The following is a 24,506-nucleotide window of genomic DNA, read 5'->3' on the forward strand; positions in this document are numbered from 1 at the left end:
CTTGGGTAAATTCCTAGCAGTGCTATTGCTAGTCATAGGGTATTTCTATTTTTAATTTTTTGAGGAACCTCCACACTGTTTCCCAGAGCGGTGGCACCAGTTTGCATTCCCACCAACAGTGCAAGAGGGTTCCTGTTTCTCCACATCCGCCAGCATCTATAGTCTCCTGATTTGTTCATTTAGCCACTCTGGCCAGTGTGAGGTTGTATCTAGTATGGCTTTGATTTGTACTTACCTGATGATGAATGACACTGAGCATCGTTTAATGTGCCTGTTGGCCATCTGGATGTTTTCTTTAGAAAAGTGTCTGTTCATGTCTTCTGCCCATTTCTTCACTGGATTATTTGTTTTTAGGGTATGGAGTTTGGTGAGTTCTTTATAGATTTTGGATACTAACCCTTTATCTGACATGTCATTTGCAAATATCTTTTTCCATTCTGTCTGTTGCCTTTTAGTTTTGTTGATTGTTTCCTTTGCAGTGCAGAAACTTTTTATCTTGATGAGGTCCCAATAGCTCATTTTTGCTTTTAATTCCCTTGCCTTGGGAGATGTGTCAAGTAAGAAATTGCTACAGCTGAGGTCAAAGAGGTTGCTTGCTTTCTCCTCTAGGATTTTGATGGTTTCCTGTTTCACAGTCAGGTCTTTCATCTATTTTGAGTTTGTTTTTGTGAATGGTGTAAGAAAGTGGTCTAGTTTCATTCTTCTGCATGTTGTTGTACAGTTCTCCCAGCACCAATTCTTAAAGAGACTGTCTTTTTCCCATTGGATACTCTTTCCTGCTTTGTCAAAAATTAGTTGGCCATACATTTTTGGGTCCAATTCTGGGTTCTCTATTCTATTCCATTCACCTATGTGTCTGTTTATGTGCCAATACCATGCTGTCTTGATGATTACAGCTTTGTAGTAGAGGCTAAAGTCTGGGATAGTGATGCCTCCTGCTTTGATTTTCTTCTTCAATATTACTTTGGCTATTCGGGGTCTTTTGTGGCTCCATACAAATTTTAGGATTGTTTGTTCTAGCTTTGAGAAGAATGCCGGTACAATTTTGATTGGGATTGCACTGAATGTGTAGATTTCTTTGGGTAGTATTGACTTTTTAACAGTATTTATTCTTCTAATCCATGAGCATGGAATGTTTTTCCATTTCTTTGTGACTTCTTCAATTTCCTTCATAAGCTTTCTATAGTTTTCAGCACACAGCATAAAGCTTTATAAGCTTTCTGTAGTTTTCAGCATACAGATCTTTTACATCTTTGGTTAGGTTTATTCCTAGGTATTTTATGGCTCTTGGTGCAATTATAAATGGATCAGTTTCTTTATTTCTCTTTCTGTTGCTTCATTATTGGTGTATAAAAATGTAACCAATTTCTGTACATTGATTTTGTACCCTGCGACTTTGCTGAGTTCATGTATCAGTTCTAGCAGACTTTTGGTGGAGTCTGTCAGTTTTCCATGTAGAGTATCATGTCGTCTGCAAAAAGTGAAAGTTTGACTTCTTCTTTGCCAATTTTGATGCCTTTTATTTCATTTTGTTGTCTGATTGCTGATGTTAGGACTTCCAACACTATGTTGAACAACAGCAGTGAGAGTAGACATCCCTGTCGTGTTCCTGATCTCAGGGGGAAAGCTCTCAGTTTTTCCCCATTGAGGATGATATTAGCTATGGGCTTTTCATAAATGGCTTTTATGATGTTTAAGTATGTTCCTTCTATTCTGACTTTCTGGAGAGTTTTTATTAAGAAAGAATGCTGAATTTTGTCAAATGCTTTTTCTGCATCGATCGACAGGATCATATGGTTCTTATCCTTTCTTTTATTAATGTGATGTATCACATTGATTGATTTGCGAATATTGAACCAGCCCTGCAGCTCAGGAATGAGTCCCACTTGATCATGATAAATAATTCTTTTTATATGCTGTTGAATTCGATTTGCTAGTATCTTGTTGAGAATTTTTGCATCCATATTCATCAGGGATATTGGCCTGTAGTTCTCTTTTTTTGTTGGGTCTCTTTCTGGTTTGGGAATCAAAGTAATGCTGACTTTATAGAACGAGTCCGGAAGTTTTCCTTCCATTTCTATTTTTTGGAACAGCTTGAGAAGGGTAGGTATTAACTCTGCTTTAAATGTCTGGTAGAATTCCTCAGGGAAGCCATCTGGTCCAGGACTCTTATTTGTTGCAAGATTTTTGATAACTGATTTAATATCTTCATTAGTTATGGGTTTGTTCAAATTTTCTATTTCTTCCTGTTTGAGTTTTGGTAGTGTGTGGGTGTTTAGGAATTTTTCCATTTCTTCCAGGTTGTCCAGTTTGTTGGCATATAATTTTTCATGCTATTCCCTGATAATTGCTTGTATTTCTGAGGGATTGGTTGTAATAAATCCATTTTCATTCGTGATTTTATCTATTTGAGTCCTCTCTCTTTTCTTTTTGAGAAGCCTGGCTAGAGGTTTATCAAATTTAGGGGATGAATGGCGGGCACTGTATTAATATGTTTATTTAGGTCTTCAGAGTCAGGAACCTGAGCTACTCATGCTCAGTTAGAGACACTTTATCTTCACTGATTCCATGTAAGGCCTTTTTTTGTATGTTCCTTTATGTTAATTCCTTTTTACTCCCATAACCTACCAAAGCAACCATTCTAATGGGCATGATGAGCATCTTTTTTTTAAAGTTTATTTTGAGAGAGAGAGAGAGAGCATGAGCATGAATGAGAGAGAGAATCCCAAGAAGACTCCACTGACAGTGCAGAGCCCAGCACAGGACTAGATCTCAAGAACCCCAAGATCATGACCTGAGCCAAAATTAAGAGTCAGTTGCTTAACTGACTGAGTCACCCAGGTGCCCTGAACATCTTTTGGTTTGTATGTATACACTTGTATATTGAATGTTACTGTTTTGTATGCATGTATTCATACATTCAGTAAATATTGTTGTGATAGCTCATTCTGTTTCTTCTTTTTCACTCTACACATTGTTTTTTAGATTCATCCATGCTGTTAGGTATACCTCCAATTCTTTGCTTTTAACTGCTCACTGATGTGTGTCCAGTACATATTATGTATTTACTGTCCCCATAATGGACATATATGCAGTTTCCTCTCCCTGCTACCCCCAATACTGTGTGCCATCCATGAGAATGCTCCTCACAGGCCTCTAGCCCCAGCGAGTATAAGTGACCGAAGGCCCCAGCTGTTGTGCTCTGAAATCTATCTCTGTGCTTCACCTAAGGTCACACTTCCTGTGGGCTGCTCCCAGGAGGGAGCAGAAACACTAAGACAGACCCATTTCTGGGTAACATGAGACTCCTCTCATAGCTGATTGTTCCTGGAGGACTTCCAGGTGGACTTGAAAAACATTCCTTAGATCACAAGGCAATTGAGGACACTTCCACCAACATTCTTTCCCTCTCTTCTTCACTCAGGACCAGACTTGCATCATGGAATGAAGGTTATCCCAGTCCTCCCAATTTTCTTTCACAGGTACTTCCTCTACTAATATCTTTGGACATTTAATTCCCATCTTGGTGTCTGTTTTTCAGAAGACCCAGGCTAATCCATAATGCTATATTGAGCATCCTTGTTCATGTTCCTTGATAAAGTTGTGTAAAGATTTCTCAAGGATGTACATCTAGGAGGAAACTTTTGGGGTCACTTGGTGGGTCCAGGTTGCCCCCAGAAGGGGCTGCTGCCCCATCTCTGTTCTCACCAGCAGCACCTAGGGCTCCAATAGCTTCTCACCCCCGCCTCCTTGGGGTATATTCCAGCTAATGTCTGCCCATCTAATGCACATAGTGATGTCTTTGTTTTATTTATTGATTGATTGGTTGGTTGATTATTTTATTTGAGAGAGAGAGCATGCACATGAGCAGGGGAGAGGGGCAGAGAGAGAGAGAGAAAGTGAGAGAGAGAGAGAGAGAGAGAGAGAGAATTTTAAGCAAGTTCCACACTCAGTGCGCAGCCCAACACGGGCTCCATCCCAGGACCCTGGGATCATGACCTGAGCAGAAATCGAGTCAGACACTTGGGGCACCAGGGTGGCTCAGTTGGTTAAGCTTCGGACTTCAGCTCAGGTCATTATCTCATAGTTCGAGCCCCACATCTGGCTCTGTGCTGACAGCTGAGAGCCTGCAGCTCTCTGCCCCTACCCCACTTTCTCTCTGTCTTTCTCTCTCTCTCAAAAATAAATAAATGTTAAAAAAAAAAAAAGCGTTGAACACTCAAAGGACTGAGCCATGCAGCCGCCCCATTCATCTTTGTTTTAAATTTCTCTGATCACTAAAATTATTGATCATGTCTTCAAATGCTTATTAGTCTTCAGAGATTCCTCTTCTGTAAATTATCCATTACACTCTTTGCCCATTTTTACATTGAGATTGCTTTCTTTATCTTTTTGGTTTCAGAAATTATCTGTATATTCTGAATATTGAACCATTTCTGGTTTCAGACATTGCAAAATCTCCCAGTTTATCATCTAGTAACTTTGTCCACAACATTCTTCATTAAACACAAATCCTTCATTTTAATGTAATCGAGAGTATGGTGGGGAAGGGTGTTTACATGTCACACAGGCAAGTTATCTCTCTAACTTTTAATTTTTCATCTCCGAAATGGTAGTAATATAAGAGAATCACACCCATCTGAAGTAAGTCAGATGAATTGGTCAACTAAAAATGGAACATCATAAAATGCCATATATTTGCCAAACATTTTTTTTAACTTAAAACATACAAAAAAACCTTTATTTATATGTCCTTATGTAGTGCATAGACCTTTCTTTGGCTAACTATTCTTCACATCTTTTTTTCTTACCTGATCCACATCCATAATACATGGGCAACAATTTCCAGTTTGGGACTCTTTAAAGTAAAAGCAAAAACTATTGTCTTCTAGATTTTTACAGGTTTTTTCTATCTTATTACAATTGTTCTTATTCATATTTAATTAAACAGAATTGTTTTAATCACATCATTCCAAAACAGTCCATTTAATTTTCTTCAGAAAAACTCTTCACACTCATATTTAATCAGTTTATGTGCTATTTTTCTTTTTCTTTCTTTCTTTTCCTTCTTTCTTTCTTTCTTTCTTTCTTTCTTTCTTTCTTTCTTTCTTTCTTTCTTTCTTTCGAGTTAGGGAGCATGAGCAAGGGAGGAACACAGAGAGGGAGACAGAGGATCTGAAGCAGGCCCTGCACAGAGAGCCTAGAGCCTGATGTGAGGCTTGAACTCACAAACCGTGAGATCATGACCTGAGAGCTGAAGTCAGATGCCCAACTGACTGAGCCACCCAGGCGCCCCAAATTTATGTGTTTTTTAATCAAATAGCACAATTGTAACAAGTATGATAGGCACAAACAGGTTTGAGAACAAAGACATTTCTTTTTAAACATATGAGTCAACATGCCAGGGCAGAAGCACACGGGTGAACCAGAGTCCTTAGGAATAAATATTCATGTGTCCTTGGAATTCCTCCTTATTGGTCATGGAGGAAATAAGTGGACAGTCTTGTAGAATCTGGTGAGTTGTTTTAGTAGGGTCTACTCACCAATTTTCACCATTATCTATCTTTTGGCTAGTTGTGCTGAACACTGCACCTGACACCTAGTAAGTGCCCAGTAATTGTTCATCATTAATAATACTAGACCATTGGTCTCATCCCTGGATAATCTGTCCCTCCCTCTTTCCTCTCTCCCCTAAAAAAACATCTGGCAATGCAATGTGCTAGAGGCATCTGGGGATGTCTCAGCTGGAGAGGTGGTACTGGTATCTAGTGGGCAGAGGCCACATATGCTGATAAACATACTACAATGCACAGGACAGTTCCCTTGACAAAATGTCAATAGTGCCCATATGGAGAACCCTTCACTAAACTGCATGCTTCAAGAGAACAGGAACCATACAGGTGTTTATTCACAATTGTACCTCTAGCACCTAACACACTTCATGGCCCATAGTAAGTATTCAATAAATATGTGTTAGCACATTCATGCAAACTGACTACATGAGTGAAACCCTTTCGAGATGAGTGAGAGCACACCCACAGAGCCAGGCTCCAAGACTTCAAAGGGAGCACAGACCCCTTTCCCAGAAAATTAGTTCAGACCACTTACGCAACTTAAGTGTCCATCGATAGATGAATAGACAAAGAAGATGTGGTATTTATATACAATGGAAAATACCCAGCCATAAAAAAAGAATGAAATCTTGCCATTTGGAACAACATGGATGGAGCCAGAGAGTATTAATGCTAAGTAAAATAAGTCAGACAGAGAAAGACAAATACCATATGATTTCACTCATATGTTGAGTCTGAAAGCAAATCAAATGAATAAACAAACAAAACAGAAACAGACTCATAGACACAGGAAACAAACTGTCAGTTACCAGAGAAGGAGGGGTTGAGTGGGTGAAATAGGTAAAGGACATTAAGAGGTACAAACTTCCAGCTATAAAATAATCAAGTCTGGTTGATATTACATACAGCATAGGGAATATAGTCAATAATATTGTCATAACTTTGCATGGTGACAGACAGTAACTAGTAACTCATCTCATAATGTATAAAAATATAGAATCACCATGATGTACTTCTGAAACTAATAAGATATTGTATTTCAGTTATACTTCAATAAAAACAAAACAGAACAAAATACAAATATCGATAATGTTCCAAAGAGACTGGACTAGAACACAGCCCAGTATCCTTTCCACTAGGATGCCCTGCTCCTAAGCAGGTTATTTAAAGACATATGAAAATGATTTGGATAAAGTAACACAAAATAAACACATTTCAAATGGGTTGGCATAAAAGGAAGCTGCACAGCACACATGTTAAGGACTTTTTAAAATGTTTATTTATTTATTTTGAAAAAGAGAAAACAAGTAAGAGTGCAGGGAGGGGCAGAGAGAGAAGAGAGAGAGAAACCCAAGCAGTTCCATGCTATCAGCACAAAGTCTGACATGGGGCTTGATCTCACGAACTGTGAGATTATGACCTGAGCCAAAATCAATTAAGCCAATGCTTAACCGACTGAGTTACCCAGGCACCCTCTAAGGACATTTTTAAAAAATGTTTATTTATTTTGAGGTGGGGGAGGGGCAGAGAGAGGGGGAGAGAGAGAGAGACAGAGAGAGAGAGAGAGAGAGAGAGAGAGAGAGAATCCCAAGCAGGCTCCACATTGTCAGTGCAGAGCCTGACACAGGGCTTGATTCCACAAACCGTGAGATCATGACCTGAGCAGAAAAGTCAGACCCTCAACCAACGGAGCCACCAAGGCACCCTGCTAAGGACATTTTTATGATCACATTCCAGAATGTTAAATTAGAAAATCACAGAAGTACACAACTAGTCATCTTTTCTTTGCTTGGAAACATTTCACAGAGAAGTTTTGCATGTGGCCCTGAAATTTCTCTGCTCATTCAAGTTTTGGCTATTCTTTTTGTGGCATGGATCTACAGAACAGCAAATGCCATAACCTTTAGTTCACGCATGACTGTCGCCTGTGTCACTCTGTGGGATTCAGCCAGCCTTGGCAATCCTCACGGATGGATGGAAGGGGAGAGGCCTTGGATACATCTGGGTTGGTCCCAAGGGGTCAAACACAAGGGAGGAAGAGAGAACCAAGCAGCTGCAACTGCAGACAGCCTGAGCAGGCAGTTAAGCAGGAAGAGAAGCCCAGCGGGTATGTGAAGCACAGGAATGGGGCACTCAAAGTGGAGCACACTTAGAAGTTCAGGACACCAAGCCAGCAGTCTGTCATTACTGGGGCTGTCTGTGATTCTGATCCTTGGGAGCTGGACTGGCATAGCTGAGGAAGGCTCCCGTTCTAACGGATGGGATATCAACCAAGTTATCAACAACAGGCTCAAATACAGAAGCCCAGATTCAAAAAATGGAGCCTGTGAAGTGTGCCTGGGTGGCTCAATAGGTTGAGAGTCCGACCAGCTCAGGTCATGATCTCTCGGTTCATGAGTTGGAGCCCTGCATCGGGCTCTGTGCTGACAGCTCAGAGCCTGGAGCCTGCTTTGGAATCTGTGTCTCCCTCTCTCTCTGCCCCTCCCCCGTTCATTCTCCCTCTCTCTCTCTCTCTCCCTCTCCCCCCGCCCCGACTCCATCAAAAATAAATAAACATTTAAAAAAAATACTAAAAGAAATGGAGCCTGTGAAAGTAGATGGAGAATTCAGGAATCAAGTAGCTACTGCCTAAGGATCTCTGTGGGTCGGTTATGGATCAGCTGGAGTAGAAAGACTGCTCTGCGGGGAGATAAAAATGAAGAAACCAGGCTCCGGACTGGACAAAAAGAGACAAGGGGTTAACAACTGTCAGGAGGCTGTGGGATCTTTGATTGTTTCTCTTGCCCCATTGTGAGCACAGTTACAGGAGCACTGGAGTTTCTGAGCTCCAGAACATTCCCTTCCCATATGCTGCCCCAGAGTAGATTTACAGGTTATACCACAGAGCTATTATTAGAGAGAGAAAGGAAAACTTTCGAAACTCTTTGGTTGAGATTTTAAATGTTTACAGTATTTTTTGCAATTGATTGTTAGTTGACTTCTTTTGCTCCCTGGTGCCACCTTGCACTTGCACTTGCACTACCCCATGGAGCTCTTTGTACACAGCCAGCCCTGACCTCCTAAACTTATGAGCAATCTCCTTGAACAAAACCCACCAGAGATGTCTCCATGGGGAAAGGATGAGACAAACAGAGGGAGGGATGGGAATCAGCTCTACGTGAGGTTTAAGTTGGAAGAACACTGAAAAGGAAGTTGTGTAAAGAGAATGCAGGTGTGCTCTGAAGCATTTTGTGGTAGGATTGAGTCCCCCTGTGTATATACCCTGTGTATTTTTTCAATGCTGATCTACAGAGAAATGAATAAATGAATGGTCGAATGAATAAATCAGTGAATGAACCAAAGAATCAATGGACTGATAAATGAATGAATGATGATGATAAGAAAATGGCAATGAACAACTATCATTACACAGATTTGTGTGTGTGTGTGTGAAGGGAGAAGAGTTCAATGAGTTGATGGGTGTAATCAGTAAACAGAGGGCTGTTCAGGCCCTTCCAGAGGGATTGGTGACAAACTACAGGAGATTCACAAGCACCAAAGTGCCTCCGAAACCCTCACCCCTAGGATGGCTACAGACATGTGTGGCAGGTGCACCCTCATAGTGGACAGCTGTTATGTTCTATGCTCCCCTTCCCCCATCCAACCACCAGGTGTGGAACAGAGGGGCCCAAGTCAAAGGACTCACCACTCAACCAGTCCTTTCTCCAAGAATCCCTTATGTTAACTCTCTGACAATGCGAGAGAAACAGAATCACAGAGGATATAACTAATGTATTAATTCAAATGAAATCCCATGCCTCTGAAAGATCAGCTACCCAGCATTGGCCACAATGATACTGTACACATGTGCCATACAGTGGATGGTGAAACTGTTAGCTATACAGAGTGAGATGACCTCCAGCTCGATTTTATCTAGCCAATCTATCGGAGAACAATGTATTCTAATGGCCTATTGTGGCTGACCTTTTCAGATTGAATATTGAGTTCTCAACTGATAGACGGAGTGAGTACCAGGATCACCTGGGGAGCTTGTCAAACTTCCCATGCCCCAAGAGTCCTAGCCCCGATTCTGGTACTCCCTGCCTGAGATATCAGCTACTAGATATACAGCAAGGAATTAGATCTGTTTGCACCCAATACAAGGTCTAGCATTCAATGTAGCTCAATATGTAGTTCTTGAGTAAATGGATGAATAACTTAATTTAGTTGTTTTTTTAACCATAGAATTTAGAGGGTTTTTTAATATTTATTTGTTTATTTTGAGAGAGAGAGAGAGCATGCAGGGGGAGAGAGAGAGAGAGAGAGAGAGAGAGAGAGAGAGAGAGATTCCCAAGCAGGCTCCTTGCTGTCAGTGCAGAGCCCGACTCAGGGCTCTATCTCATGAACGGCGGCAAGATCATGACCTGAGCCGAGATCAAGAGTCAGATGTTCGACCGACCAAGTCACCCAGGTGTCTCTAGAATTTGGAGTTTGAAGAGACCTTCTAACTCAAACACCTTAATGACAGAAATAAGGTCCAGAGTGGTGACGTGATTTTTCCAGTATCACACATTTAAATAATGGCTTAGCATGGCTACTAAAATTCGAAGAGTATTCAGAGTAGTGAGTATAAAAATGTAAGTTAATCAACAAACATAACTTTTCTGCAAAAGGCAAAGCAACAGTTCAAGAGGACTGGTCAGATGGTGTGATTGAGAGGGAAAAAGAGACATGCAAGGATCACACATCAAATGTAGGGCCATGGATCTGTCCTATCTTTAGGTTCCTGCCCTCCACATTCTGAAAAGACCTACTGCCAACTAAGCCTGTCCTCCGAGCCTAAGCCTACAAATTACAGCAGATGGGCATCGTTTACCAGGGAAGTATTTCCTTTAGCAGGAGAAAAGGAATCAGTGTCAAATGCCAATTTGGTGCCTCAAAGATTCTGGAAGAGATGTTCATTGATTGGGAATGATTTAGATGAGATTCCATTTCAAGACCTATGATCTCTATTATGAAATTCCTTACCACCATTAAAACATCTTTTCCTGAAGCAATAGCGGTATCAAGAACATGGCTATCAATTTGAGAGGAAAGACTACTTATTTCTAAGGTCGAGAGCCAATAAATCATTCAACATTGAAACAGCTACTTATTTTTTCACTGGGCAAAGGCCAAAATAAAAATCAGAGCCTCTCCTTGCAGGTGAAATTCTTTCCAATACTTCATACTCCAAGAGCCTATGCATAAGTCTACTTGGTTTTAGGTTGCCAGAGAGCAGGATGTTATTTTAAACAAACATACCACTGGAGTGACACTTTCCATGGGGCCACTAAGATACCACTTAGAGAAGATAATGATGAGGCACAATCATCTTCTTAGACTCTTCTTTGGTGATTGAGCAGCTAGAAGGAAACACTGATTTGGAGAGCCCGCAAATTTATCAAGAAAATGCCTTTTGATAGTAGGAGCACTTTATGAAACTGGTCTCCATGAAGTTCCATGATATGTCTTTGGATTCTATCCATCCACCCAAATGGTTTAAACCAAAATCAAGTGCTGCCATATGAAATATTTTTAAAATGTGTGTTTGATCCTGATTAAAAATGTTTATGGCCGCTATATTTCCAAAAATATCTCTTGTGTATGCCAACAATTGAGCCCACAATCTATGTTATCTGTGCCCTCAACCACTTGCACTGTTCTTCATCTTTGAAACCAGCTGTTAAAGGGCATTAAGAGTGAGGTCACTTAGCCTCCAAAGAAGATCATTTGACAGTGCTACACAAAGTCATCCACTGACGAAAGCTAATAGTCTTTGCAACTGTGTGTGGCCTGCACCATTGCACAATGTCATTGAGACCAGAGAAGTCACCAGGGACACCTTTCTGAAATTAAAACATGCATTCTACTGCCTTGTTTTCCCTGAGAAAACTGATTTGTGAAATCCACCAGTCACATAAGGTTTAAAAACCTTCAGATGGCAAAACTTGCAATATATACAACAAGTTTCATCCTAAGGTAAAATTATCCCTCATCCCTCATATTTTCACAACTCTGGTGTTAATAGTTAAAATAATAAGATTTTAAGGAAGTTTTTTGTTTTTTTAAATGTTTATCTATTTTGAGAGAGAGTGTGTGTGTGTGTGAGCAGGGGAGGGGCAGAGACAGAGGAAGAGAGAGAAAATCCCAAGCAGCCTTCATGCTCAGTGTGGAGCTCAACACAGGGCTCAATCTTATGAACTATGAGATCATGACCTGAGCTGAAATCAAGAGCCAGGCGCTTAACAAACTGAGCCAACCAGGTGCCCCAAGGAAGTTTTTCGAAGGCAAGTAAGTCCTTAGCAAATGTGAAAATAAAAAGTTTCTTGACCAGAGTGATTTCCACAAAATGTTAAATGCAGCACTTAGGTTAATATGTGTCTGAGTATTTAACTGCATCCTTCCAGGCAGATCTCAACATAAAAAAATAAGGAAGAATGGCAAGAAACCTGTTTACCCCAGGAGAGGCTCACTTCTCATCTCAATAGGAATTTCAGTTGTAATAAACTTGCTAAAACTATTTTAGCATGAGAGATTAATTATAATTCTAAATAATGAGACATTTTCTTCTTCAATTGCTCATGATACAACAATTATAGCTGGCAAGCTCTCCCTTGGTCACACTTATAATCTATGACATTAAAATATAGCTGTGGTTTAGTCAAGGCCAATGAAATCAAGCAACTCTGTACTGGGTGTGGAATGAAATGTTACATTAGCAATTCCACTTTAATGAGTTTATCTTAAGGAAATAAAGATACGAGCAAAGATTAATGCACAAAGATATTCATAGCAAGATCTTTCTTTCTTTCTTTCTTTTTTTCTTTCCTTCCTTCCTTCTTTTAGAGAGTGAGCAAGCAGGAGTGAGGGACAGAGGGAGAGACAGAGGCAGGGAGAGGTGCCCCAGCAGGATTTGTGCATAAGAAAAAATTGAGAACAATTCTAACGCTCAATAACGGGTCACTAAATAGATCATGGTACTGCCATAAAAATGATGATTTTTTTTTTCCTGGTGGCTCAGTTGATTAAGCAACTGACTCTTGATTTCGGCTCAGGTCATGATCCCACAGTTCATGGGACTGAGCCCCACATTGAGCTCTGCAATGACAGTGCGAAGCCTGCTTGGGATTCTCTCTCCCTCTCTTTCTGCCCCTGCCCCACTCTCTCTCTTTCAAAATAAATAAATAAATAAACTTTAAAAAAAGACAGATGAGTTTATTTTTAGAAAAAAAAATTTCATATACAGAGAAAATAGTCCAGAAGAATATATGGTATTATTATATATGGATTATACTATGGGTTATAATTATGGGTTATCTTAACTTTCTTCCTTCTTTCTAAGTTTTCTACAATAAATATGTAAAGACTTACATAACTTTATTTTTAAAAACACATTTTATAGAAAAGAATAACAATGTTAGAGGCCAAAATGCTATTTGCCAGATGTTTGTCTTAGATACCTGCAAGCCCTCCTTCCTACTTAAAAAGTCGGGATGGGCTAAGAGGATGAAACAGATAAACCCAACATCTCAGTGACTAAATCCAATGAGAGGTTAGTTTTTATAAATGCGATGGTATAATGCAGCTGTTCCTACGCAGCTCCCTTAAGCAGTTCTTCTCTGATCAGTGACCCAGGAACCAAGGTTCTTTTAACCTGTTGGCTTCACTAGACCCTTTGCATTAGATCAGCAGGGAAGGGAAGAGAGAATTTGTAGGGTTACACAGAAGGTTTTCTTAGCCAGTACCAGATATAACACATAATATCACCCAAATCCATTGTCCAGAATTCAGTCATATTGCGGTGTCTAACTGCGAGGAAGACTGAGAAACATGTAGCTATGTGACTGGAAGGAAAAGAAATTATTTGGTCATCAACTAGCCCATTGCAGTCACACTACCATAACCAAGATGGGCATGACTTCCACATGATCACTCTTCTTGGTACATGGAGGTGAGGGTGAGGCATCCTTCCAAGAAGTAGAAAATGAGGAAATGAAAATTAACCTAGCTGAAGCCAACTCAAATTCATGAAATATATCAAAATCTCACCTCTTTGAGCAATGAACAGGAGATTAGATGGACATTAAAAAGGAGGGACTTCTCACCTATGCCCTATATTCTGGGACTTATTTTTTTCAACCCCCAACTCATGATCACAATACCAGAATGGAATGTTTCATGCGATCTCTGACAGAAATCTGGATTGGCTACATGTAAATGACTGAGGATCTGATAGCACCCAGAACAAATTGGGCTGACTTGAGTCCAACCTTTCAGAAACATGATTGTACCAACAGAGCTGAAAATGTGGCACAAACATTAATTTAGCCCAATATTTTTAAAATTTATTTATTTGTTTGTTTGTTTATTTATTTTAAGTGTGTATGTGTGTGTGCGTGCACAAGCAAGGGAGGGGCAGAGAGACAGGGAGAGAGAGAATCCTAAGCAGGTTCTGCACTGTTAGCGCTTGATCTCACAAACCGTGAGATCGTGTCCTGAGCCGCAATCAAAAGTCGTACGCTTAACTGGCTGAGCCAACCAGGTGCCCCAGGGTAGTCAAATATTTAAGATGAAAGCTAACAAAGTGAAGCACTCTATCTGAAGAATAAGTGTGTGAATAAAAAATGATCTTCAGAAAATCCAGTAAAAGAGCTAGAAAAGAGGAAGAATTTGGCAGTTTAGTCATCACTATTCAGGGAGAGACATTAAATTATATTCATTGAACCCTGTGGCTCTCATGCTTATAAATATTTCACACATATTGTACCATTTAATTCTATAACAACTCTATGAAATAGCTTCTGTTGTAGCATTCCAACAGATGAGGAAACAGATGGTCAGAGAGTGCAGGGACCTTAAAGCAGGGATCTGCTTTAAGTTTTCAGTTTCTAAGCACTGGAGTCAAAAGTGAACCAATGGTTTCTGACACCAGAAGCTGAGAGGCAGTGAGTTCACTGCATCACATGGGACATGAAAATCATGGTTACCCAAGAGGTGTATCCTATGGCAGGACAGGAATAATTCATCAGGTCCCACCTTAGCCTGAATGAAATATTTCCCCATTCAGTTGTTCCTAAACTTGGGTGGTGTTTTCTGTGAGCTTATAAAATTCCAGTTACCAAGCTCCATCCAACCCCTAATACCTCTAGTAGTACAATTCAAGGATTCATATTCTTACAAAGCTCCTATGGTGATTCTAATATGCAGTAACATTCAGAAATTCATACTCCAGAATCTCCCTTCTTTGGCTCTGATTCATATATTTGAAATATTCTATTGAAAAATTCAGCCATGTGGTTGATGGGATAGGGTATCCTAGATGATATACATAAAATTCTACTCATAGGGAAATTTGTTACTCTTTTGTAAATTAAAAGGTTAGCTTTTAATTTTGTAAATTCATCTTTTAGAAATTTTATCAACTGTCCCACCCCAAATCTGTCCATTTCACTTTGTAGTTTGGGTAGAGGAGCCAACAGTCCAAGAGTTTTCCTGGTATTAACACTGTAAGTTCCACATCCCAGGAGATTCCTCTGGTCAAACTGGTATGGTTGGTAGGGTGACCAATTCATCCTGGTTTTCCTGAGAATGCACCATGTTTTCAAATTGAAGGTCCCATGTGCTGGGAACCCCCCTGAGTCCCAAGCAACCTGTGTCAGTTGGTCACCCTAAGTGGTCACAAACCACTGCCTTCCTATGAGACCCTGCATAGTCTGATAATATCAGACAAATTCTCTATTTTATCATTTACTAAAATATATCTTCCCAAGACTCAATGATTTCCAGAGTTTTTAGGAAATAAGGATTTTGTTCCTAATGAGACCTCATAAATATTAAAACATATAGCATAAGGGTGCCTGGGTGGCTTAGTCGGTTGAATGCCTGACTTCAGCTCAGGTCATGATCTCACATTTTGTGAGTCTGAGCCCCCCATCCTCCTCTCTGCTGTCAGCGACAGCTCAGAGCCTGCTTCAGATCCTCTGTCCCCATCTCACTCTGCCCCACCTCCACTTGCACGCTCTCTTTCTCAAAAATAAATAAAAAACATTAAAAATAGAAAAATAAAACATACAGTTTATGGAGCACTGTAAAGACTTATTCAGAGAAAAGAAACTCCTCATTAAGGATTTCTCAAAAATGGAATGCTCTGTAATTTCCTTACATCCTTTCATAAATAGGACTGAAAAAGCAAACCAAAGATATGTTGCTATATAGGTCCAAATATTAATAGGACGGGATCCAAGAGTCACACCATAAATGTGATCATAGCAATTCCGAGGTTCCTGGAACCTGCAAAAAACTTAATGTCACCAAGTGTTCCTCTCTGATTAGGAGTTCAGGCTTCATTCCCCATCTCTCACATAAGCAGGCTATGTTTCAAATGAGTGACCCAAGACAGTGAGTTTGCCTAATAGATTTCTACTTTGCTTGGGAGATCTTTTCTTTATGCAAGAATGCTGGGTCAGTTGTTTATACATTAACACATTTGAATATTCATAAACAGTATCTGCTTTAATGTTCCCAAACTCTGCTTCATGAATAATTCACATGTTTGACAGCAACCTATGTTATTCAATTTATTTAAAGACTACAATCAATATAGCATGCTGCTCCAAAACATAGCAACCAGTCCTTTAACTATAGTGTGCTTCAAAATATCTTTCCCGTTATTTCTCCATCACACTGAACTACAAATATAGGGTAATTACTAATAATTCTATCTCCATTTTGCATGTCACCACAATCAACATATTGATTGCTTTTTGATTATAATAAACGGTTGGTTAAATTGAAGGTTTGCGATTAAGAATGTTAAGCTCTGATATTTATTTAATTCAGCTGCACCAATTTAGGCTCTACATGGTAATTTCATAAAAGCTATTGAGAATCAGAGTAGTTATTTGAATCAAGTTATAAAGAGAGCCCAGTTTCCCCAGGAGAATCTGGCATTTGAGTAAATTACACCAAGTAGGGGTTTGGTTTTGCCTCTTAGAGTATACAAATCACTCCAGCATTATGCTCATTTTGATATGTAAATATCAAAGCAGAGAAAAACAGGAAATTTTTTTAGGTTAATTTTTTATGTTAGGATTTAAAGAAACGAGTTTCAGAGAAAGAGTAAATGAAGCCTTATTTAAAAACAAACAAACAAACAAACAAAACAACTTTATCCTCAACTGGCTGGGTGAAGAGAAAAACAAGAATTATAGAAGAAATATGACAGAATAGTCACTTTGATAGAGAATTTGAGAGATTATCAAGATTTTGGCTTCAGCCAGGAAACCCATTTCAAAGAACTGAAAACCCTCAATGTTTTAGAATCCCTTAGGAGGAGATACCAAGTTTTTGTATAAACCCAATATTGCAGTTACAAAGAGCAGCCCAAACTAGAATAATCAGTGATTGGAAATTCTTGATAACATCATGAAGACCTTTCATCTCTCCTCTTATTTTCTTTGAATGGCCATCTCTCAACACCTTCCTCATTTATTTAATTAAGAAATAACGTATGTTCCATCGAAGACTGTGTCCCTCACCTCCACTAACCAAAAACATGAAGAAGTTATACAGAACCAGCTTTCATATTTTCTTAACTCTAAGGCATGTATGTTTTATACTGTAATGTTTCTGAAATCAGGTTGGGTAGTAAATATACTCTTTCCTTATTTTTCCCCTAAAAGCTGTTATTTATTGCATAGTCTCATGATTCATATTGTCTTAAAATGAAACTATGGTACTGTTATTGCTCATGGGCTCATCTAAACTAGATTCCTCTTGGAACTATAATCAACCAGGGCCATGCCTGACTTTGTACAGAAAACTAAGTCCCTCCTATACATAAAGCCACTATGGAAACTAAGTCTTCCAGATGCCCTACTTTTAGTACAACATGGTTCACTTCCATGTCACCTTTTTTGTCATCTCTTCTCTCCTAGACTCTTCCTCATACTATTTTGTCCTTCCTTTCTCTTGCCTCAACCACTACTGTTCCTTCCCATTGTACTCTTGGGAAACTACTTCTTATGCATAAATTCCACAGGATTTTCAACATCACCAAGTGTTCCCTAAGTATCTTGCCTAACCTGAAACCCAGACCTTTCCAAAGAAAACGTCTTGCCTTGACACCCTCTGAAGAGTTGCTTCTTAGTTTGCTACACCTGATGTACTCTGAAGTCAAAAGATTATCTTGACAGCATCTTCCTTAAGCAATGATGCATTCAGGGCATTATTCTTCCATCCTTGAGTAAAATCCTCTTTTCCTTGAAGGCCCAAAGCCTGGCTTTACTATCTTCCCTTCCTCATCTCTCTTATTTGTTGACCTCCTCAAATGTCCCATCATTCACTGTGAACCTTGGCTTTTCATCTATCATCTCCCTCTTTCCCCCAGTCTATCATCATCGATGGTTCCTTCAATGTCTATATGAAAGACCCATCCAGTGCTTCTTTACTTATTCAACTCTAAATACCATCACCTTCACCTATTTCAATTGACATACATTGGGTCTCACCACCACCTAAAATTATTCCACCTCTATATGCCATTACCTGGATAATAATGTCCTATCTTGTTTTCTCATTCTGGAATTCGCACTGTTTGTTCTTGACTCTTGTTTCTTCATTCTCTCTGCATTTACTTTTCTATCTAATCTAGACCCCACAAATCACTTTTACCCTTCTCCATCCAGTTTCCTCTACTGCCTTCTTTTTTGATCCTTCCATCACACATGCCCAGGAAAACTCCATGACTGAAGTACACAACCACCTGCCTTTGTGCTTCACACCTAGTCTGTTAGCCATGATGGGAAAAAAAAATTATACAAACACTTATAGTCAGGCCACTCTGAATTCATGCACTCCAAACAGGTTCTCAGTGGATGTATGGCAATCCTTCTGTTGTATGGGTAGCTTTACTCCCACTCTACAGAAATCATTTGAAACTTCTCCCTCCTTTTCTTAATCTATATCCCAGCACTTCTCACTGTCTGTAAGAGACTTCACCTTAAGGAAAATAGAATTCATCATTTGGGAACACCTTCAACTTTGTTCTACTCAATGCACAAATTTACTTTTGTCTGTACCTCTTTCTCCTTCTTTTCTCCATTGCCCAAATGGGAAAGATGTCCTGCCTTTTATCCAAATCTACTCTCTCTACTTGTAATCTGATCTCATTTGGTTCTACCATCTCTCAATATTGTATCTTCACTCGTGCCCTCACACTACCGCTCTCCTGAAAGCATTTAAACAGGCCCTAGTATTTCCCATCTTAAAAAATACACCCATTCTCAACTCCACATCCATTCAGGCTCTCTCGTCCTTCAAAAAGGTATCTGCTCACTATCTCCTCTTCTTCACCTGTCATTTATTCCTTGGCTGCTGCAATCTTGGCTTTTCACTCCACTGAAGTGACTCTCACTGAGATTCCAATCCATATTGCCAAATCTAGGGGACTCTTGCAAGTCTGTGTTAGAGCTCTGTGGCATTTGACCATATTAACCATGTCATTCTTTTGAAGATCTCTTCCCTGGGCTTCTGTAAAGTCATGGTCTCTGTTTCCTTTCTGCTTCTTTGGCCACTTTTTTTCAGTCTCTCTCTTTAAAAAAAAAAAAAATTTTAATGTTTATTTTTGAGAGAGAGACAGAGCACAAGCTGGGGAGGGGCAGAGAGAGAGGGGAGACACAGAATCTGAAGCAGGCTCCAGGCTCCAAGCTGACAGCAGAACCTGATGTGGGGCTTGAACCCAGGGATTTCAAGCTCACGACCTGAGCTGAAGTTGGATGCTTAATCAACTGAGCCACCCAGGCACCCAGTTATTAACCTCTTTCTGTAGTCACCTCTTCCTCTGTCCAACCTGTGAATGTAGATGACCCTCAGAGCTCTGTTTTGGACCTTTTCTCTTCTACACTGAATGATCACTGCTATTTCTATGCCTAAAGTATCATCCACACTGTGTCAGTTCAAGTTTTCCAAGAAGCATCCACCAAGATGTGATTAGATATGCAAGAGATTTATTGGGAGAAATATCTGTGAAGGATAAAGGAGAGGCAGCAGAAGTAAGTTGGGAAAAGAATTTAGATCATGATATCATTTCAACAACTCACCTATGAAAGAAGAGGGTAAAGGAAAATCAGTAGGAAGAGTCTCAGACTGCCATCGAGTTCTAAGACAGTTTCAGTCAGGCGCACAGGGAATCCTGGAGCCAAAGTTGCCTTTTAAGTAGTCCTATGGCTAGCTGGGAAGTGTGGCCTTGGTGTGAACACAGTGCAGGATTCAAAGGTTGGGGGAGAGGTGGTCAGCTGGGTCTGTCAGTCAAGTGTGCTTCTCAGACCAGGTTCACCTGAAGGAAATCTGAGCACCGCACTTTCATAGCTATCATCAATATCAGTAAATTTCAACCTTGGCAGAGCTTCAGAATCCTGATGGAGCTCTTTAAAAACATATGTATCTAGATTCTGCCTCCTGAGAATTTTGATTTAGTCAGGCTTAGATGAAGTTAGACATGTTATTTGCAAAAAGCGCCATAGGCAAATCTGATTCCTAGCCAAGTTTGGAAACAAAGATCTTCATGTTGATGGCTTGAATTGATCTATTCAGGGTAGGTCTCCACCTTGAGGTCCATACCCATATAAGCAACAGGTCTTTGCATTTGGATGTCCCAAATTAAAGTCAATATAATCTGCCCCAAGTGTGCTCCTTTTCCTGATTTCCCTACTTCAGTGAATGCCAATACCTTTCAGTGGTCCAAACCAAAAGCCATGGCATCCTAATTGATCCCTCTTTCCCTATTCCTCACTGTCTCTTACTCACCAAGTCCTGTTGACTCTGCCTTCTTGATATTTGCTGAATATCCCTCTCTTTCCTGGTGTCACTATGTTAGTTTAAGCTATCATTCTTGCCCACATTCTTGACCCCTCTAATTCATTCATTACATGACAGCAAGGTGATCCTTCCATATTTGGTGATGTCACTCTATTGTCTCCTCATGGCCTACCAGATACAGTCCAGAATCCTTTATATATTACACAAGGCCCTACACATTTGAACCCTTGTTTATCAGTCCTGCCTTAATTCTTGTCATCATCCTGCTTCCTGCTGATCTATTTGGAGTTCTGGGAGATCTCTAGGCACTTGTTTCAGCTCTAACTTCTTCCTGGAATATACTGCCTACTTCCTTTCCTTGCTAATTCCTGGTGTCTCAAGGCTCCATTTGAATTCACTTCCTTCTTAAACCTTCCTTAAGGCCAGTGTCTCTTTCCACTTCCACCAAGATGAGTTGATGTCCTTGCACTCCCATCACATCCTACCATTGCATGTTTCACAAAGATTAATGTGATCCTTGAGGCTGTGAATGTGCCTTCTTCAATGGTACATCTCCAGGACTTGGCACACTGGAGCTCTCAAGCTGAGGTACCTTGAGGTTATGAGCCGTAGAAAGAGCACAGGCTTTGGATTTCACCATGGCCTATTTCTGAATAACCTTGGCAAACACTTAAACTCTTAGACCTCCAGTCTTCTCATTTGTAAACCGAAAAATATCCCTCTGAATTGCTAAATAGATCATCTATGTAAAGCATGGTGCCTGTCATTTGGAAGTATACCCTAAAATTCTAGTTTTTTTATTCTCTTCACTTTTGCAAGATCTCAGTTTAACACTTCATCTAATTGAATCTGATCTGTTTCCCCCTTAGAGCTGTTTCCTTCCTGTATATTAGACCATCTTCCCACAGCTCATCCACGCAGCTACCTTCCTCTTTTCTTTGATTTCTTCCATGAGCCAATTCCTGTACCTCATTGCTGAGGCAGACACCACTAATGGTTTTTGCAGAAACCGTGGCGTCAGACACAGCAGCAGATCCATAAGTTACTGCACATCCATGTGAGCAAAGGCTAGGGCTTGAATCCCCAGGTGGGAAATGATAAATATAATTGCTGAAGTGGATACCATTAATGGTTTTTGCAGAAATCATACTGTAAGATCCTCCATCATATGGACACATGAACTCCCCCAAGAGCAACCAGGATAATAAATTCTGGTGTATCAGAAGTTCTTAGCCAGATCTTGGGCATTAAAACACAACCTCACTTAAGCTTTTCCTAGGGACAAAGCAAAAGCTAGGTAACAAATCCTTCTCACCCAGATGTTCTAAAAAAAAATGACTTATGACTCCTGTCCTACATAGATTAATTAACTAACTAACTAATTAAATCTGCTAGTATTTACTGAGTACCTTCTAAGTACTAGGCACTGTGAATGGTCTAGGGATAAATACAGTTGGGAACTGAAAGCAGCTTAGCACAGTGGCTAAGATCATGGGCTCCAGTTCCTGTCTGCCTGAACTCAAATGTAGGCCCCATACTCATTACTTGTATGACCTTGATCAGCAAGCTGTGGTGTGCCTTGGTTTTCTTGAATGTAAATTGAATATATATAATAGTATATTTCTGATAAGTCTTCAAAGAATAAATGCATTAACACATGTTAAGATTTACTTAGAGCAGTGTCTGCCACTGTATAAATTTAAATATGTTAACCATGATTATTGTGGGAACACAGAGGAAGGGTATCCAGCCTAGGCTTGGAGACCAGTAAGGGCTTCCCAGAGGAAATGATGTCTAAACTGAAACTGGAAGGATGATGGTAGGTGAAGGAAAAGATTATTTAGGCAGGAACTGCATATGCAAAGCTCCACAGCACAGTGACAATGATCCACAGGGGAAAACTGTTAGAGCTGCTGGGTTATAGTGCATACATGTGTACGTGTGTGTGCGTGTGCGTGTGTTGGAAATAGGGGACCTAGAGAGAGAGAGATGATAAAGGTAAGCAGGTGTTCCCCCTGTCCTCCATTTGTCCCTTCTATTTAAATTCTCCTCCACCCTACTCTTTGTCCCAAGGCTGACTACTATGGACTACTTTTGTGCCTCCTTTGTTTACTGACTTCCAGTTGTTACCTGGCCAGAGAGTAGCCCTGGAAGGCCATCAGAAGGAGGGAGGAGAGTACAGGTGGGCTTACTCCTTGGTGCTCTTCCCAGGGAGCCACAGCTTCTTCCAATCACCCTTCCTCACCCACAATCTTTCCCAGGCATGAGGAAAGATTCCCAGCCCAAGAAAGCACCTAGGGAAGGAAGTCACCAAGCCTGATATTCTTTGGATCTCTGGATATTTCTAACACTGACTGGATGTTTGCAACCCTAGCCCAAGGGTCAGCCTTAAGGAGCAAAGAGAAAAAAACTCTCTTTCTCTTTTCTTAAATATTTTATTTTATTTTATTTTGTTTTACTTTATTTATTTTATTTTATTTTATTTTATTTTATTTTATTTTATTTTATTTTATTTTATTTACTTTATTTGTTTTTAAGTGGGCTCCATGGCCAATGTGGGACTCAAACTCATAACCCTGGTTAGGCATGGCCTAACCATTTGATGGAAGTAGTATCTGCTTTGTACTATGACACTCACCTCTTTGTTCTAAATACCTCAGGAGGGGCTCTAGAGATGGGATCCATAAAGTGAGTTCGCCCCACAGATTATCTAGGACAAAAATACATTGGTTTAATATGCTCATGATATTTTACCTGTTACACAAAGATTAGCAATAATGTGTATATAATGCACTATACAATTCCTGGCATGTAGAAAGCACTTATACAGTACCTGTTACTATTTTGTAAGTTAGAGATAATGGCTGATGTGATTATCATAAATTCTTAAGAAGTGATTCTTCAAAGCTCTCTCTACTGCACCCAGATGAATACAGCCCCACTTTCACAGCCTTTCTTCTTTTTCAGTTTATGTTTTTTAACTCTGTATCTGGATTCTTTTGTGTGGAGCTATCTCAATCCTATTATCACCTGCCAGGCTAATCTGTTGACTGTTCTGGTTTCCAACACTCTTCTGCTCTGCCCTTGGAAACACATCTCCAAATAGGAATAGGTCAACCACTGCAGCTGTCCCTGATTCCAACTTGCAAAGCTTTCAGGAATAGAACTTCCTCAGGGCCACCTGAACTTAAACCTTTGCCAGGCCTGAGAGCTGCTGGCACTACCAAACATGGCCTCTAGGGGCACTCGGGTCTCTCTAGTCACCAGAGCTGCAGTGGGCAGGTAGATATCACAGGAATGGACGCTTTTACATGAAACAAGTTCTTGATCCTAATGTAACTAGAAAAACACTAGACTGGTTTTATTTGCACAGTTCCCAGGTTCTGTAGGGTATGATAAAATATTTGCAAACCTGACAAATGAATAGTATCTAGAATACATAAGAAAATCTCAAAACTCAATAGTGAAAAACAAACAATGCAATTAAAAAATAAGCAAAAGACATAAAGAGACATTTCCCTGAGGAAGACACACAAATGGAAAAAAAAAGCACATGAAAAGATATTCAACTTCATTAGCAACTAGAGGATTTCAAATTAAAACCACAAAGAAATACCACCATGCACGGCTAAAATCCAAAACACCGACGGTACCAAATGCTGCCAAGGATGTGGAGAAATCCTATCACTCATGCAATGATGGTGGAAAATGAAGAATGGTACAACCACTCTGGAAAAGAGTCTGGCAGTTTCTTTAAAAATGAAACAATTACTATACTACCCATCAGTTGCACCCCTGGGTATTTACACCAGAGAAATGAAAAATTATGTTCACACAAAATGTGTACACAAATGTTTACAGTAGTTTTATTCATAATAGCCCCACACTGGAAACATTTCAGATGTCCTTCAAAGAGTAAATAGTTAAACAAATGATGTTACACCCATATCATGTAACACTACTCAACAAAAAAAGGAAACAAACTACTAATGCGCACAACTTGGATGCATTTCCAGGGAATTATGATGAGTGGGGGGAAAAAATGCAAAAGGTTACAGAATATATGTTTCCATTTATCCAACATTTTGAATGACA

At 39.9% G+C, this 24,506-nt stretch overlaps 1 protein-coding gene across 7 annotated transcripts in view; it reads right to left on the bottom strand.

The window, feature by feature from the left end:
• MIER3 (MIER family member 3) overlaps positions 1-24,506 on the bottom strand; it is a 195,526-nt gene that overhangs the window by 53,310 nt on the left and 117,710 nt on the right. For all 7 annotated transcript variants that reach the window (XM_042939349.1, XM_042939328.1, XM_042939320.1 and 4 more), the window contains 2 exons: positions 23,050-23,121; positions 18,948-19,185 (listed from right to left, as the gene is read on the bottom strand). In XM_042939349.1, the coding sequence (XP_042795283.1) occupies positions 18,948-18,954 (7 nt within the window). In that variant the 5' untranslated portion in view covers positions 18,955-19,185; positions 23,050-23,121. The remainder of the gene's footprint in view (positions 1-18,947; positions 19,186-23,049; positions 23,122-24,506) is intronic.

This window comes from Panthera leo, chromosome A1 (assembly GCF_018350215.1).
Source record: "Panthera leo isolate Ple1 chromosome A1, P.leo_Ple1_pat1.1, whole genome shotgun sequence".
Classification (NCBI taxonomy): Eukaryota; Metazoa; Chordata; class Mammalia; order Carnivora; family Felidae; genus Panthera; species Panthera leo.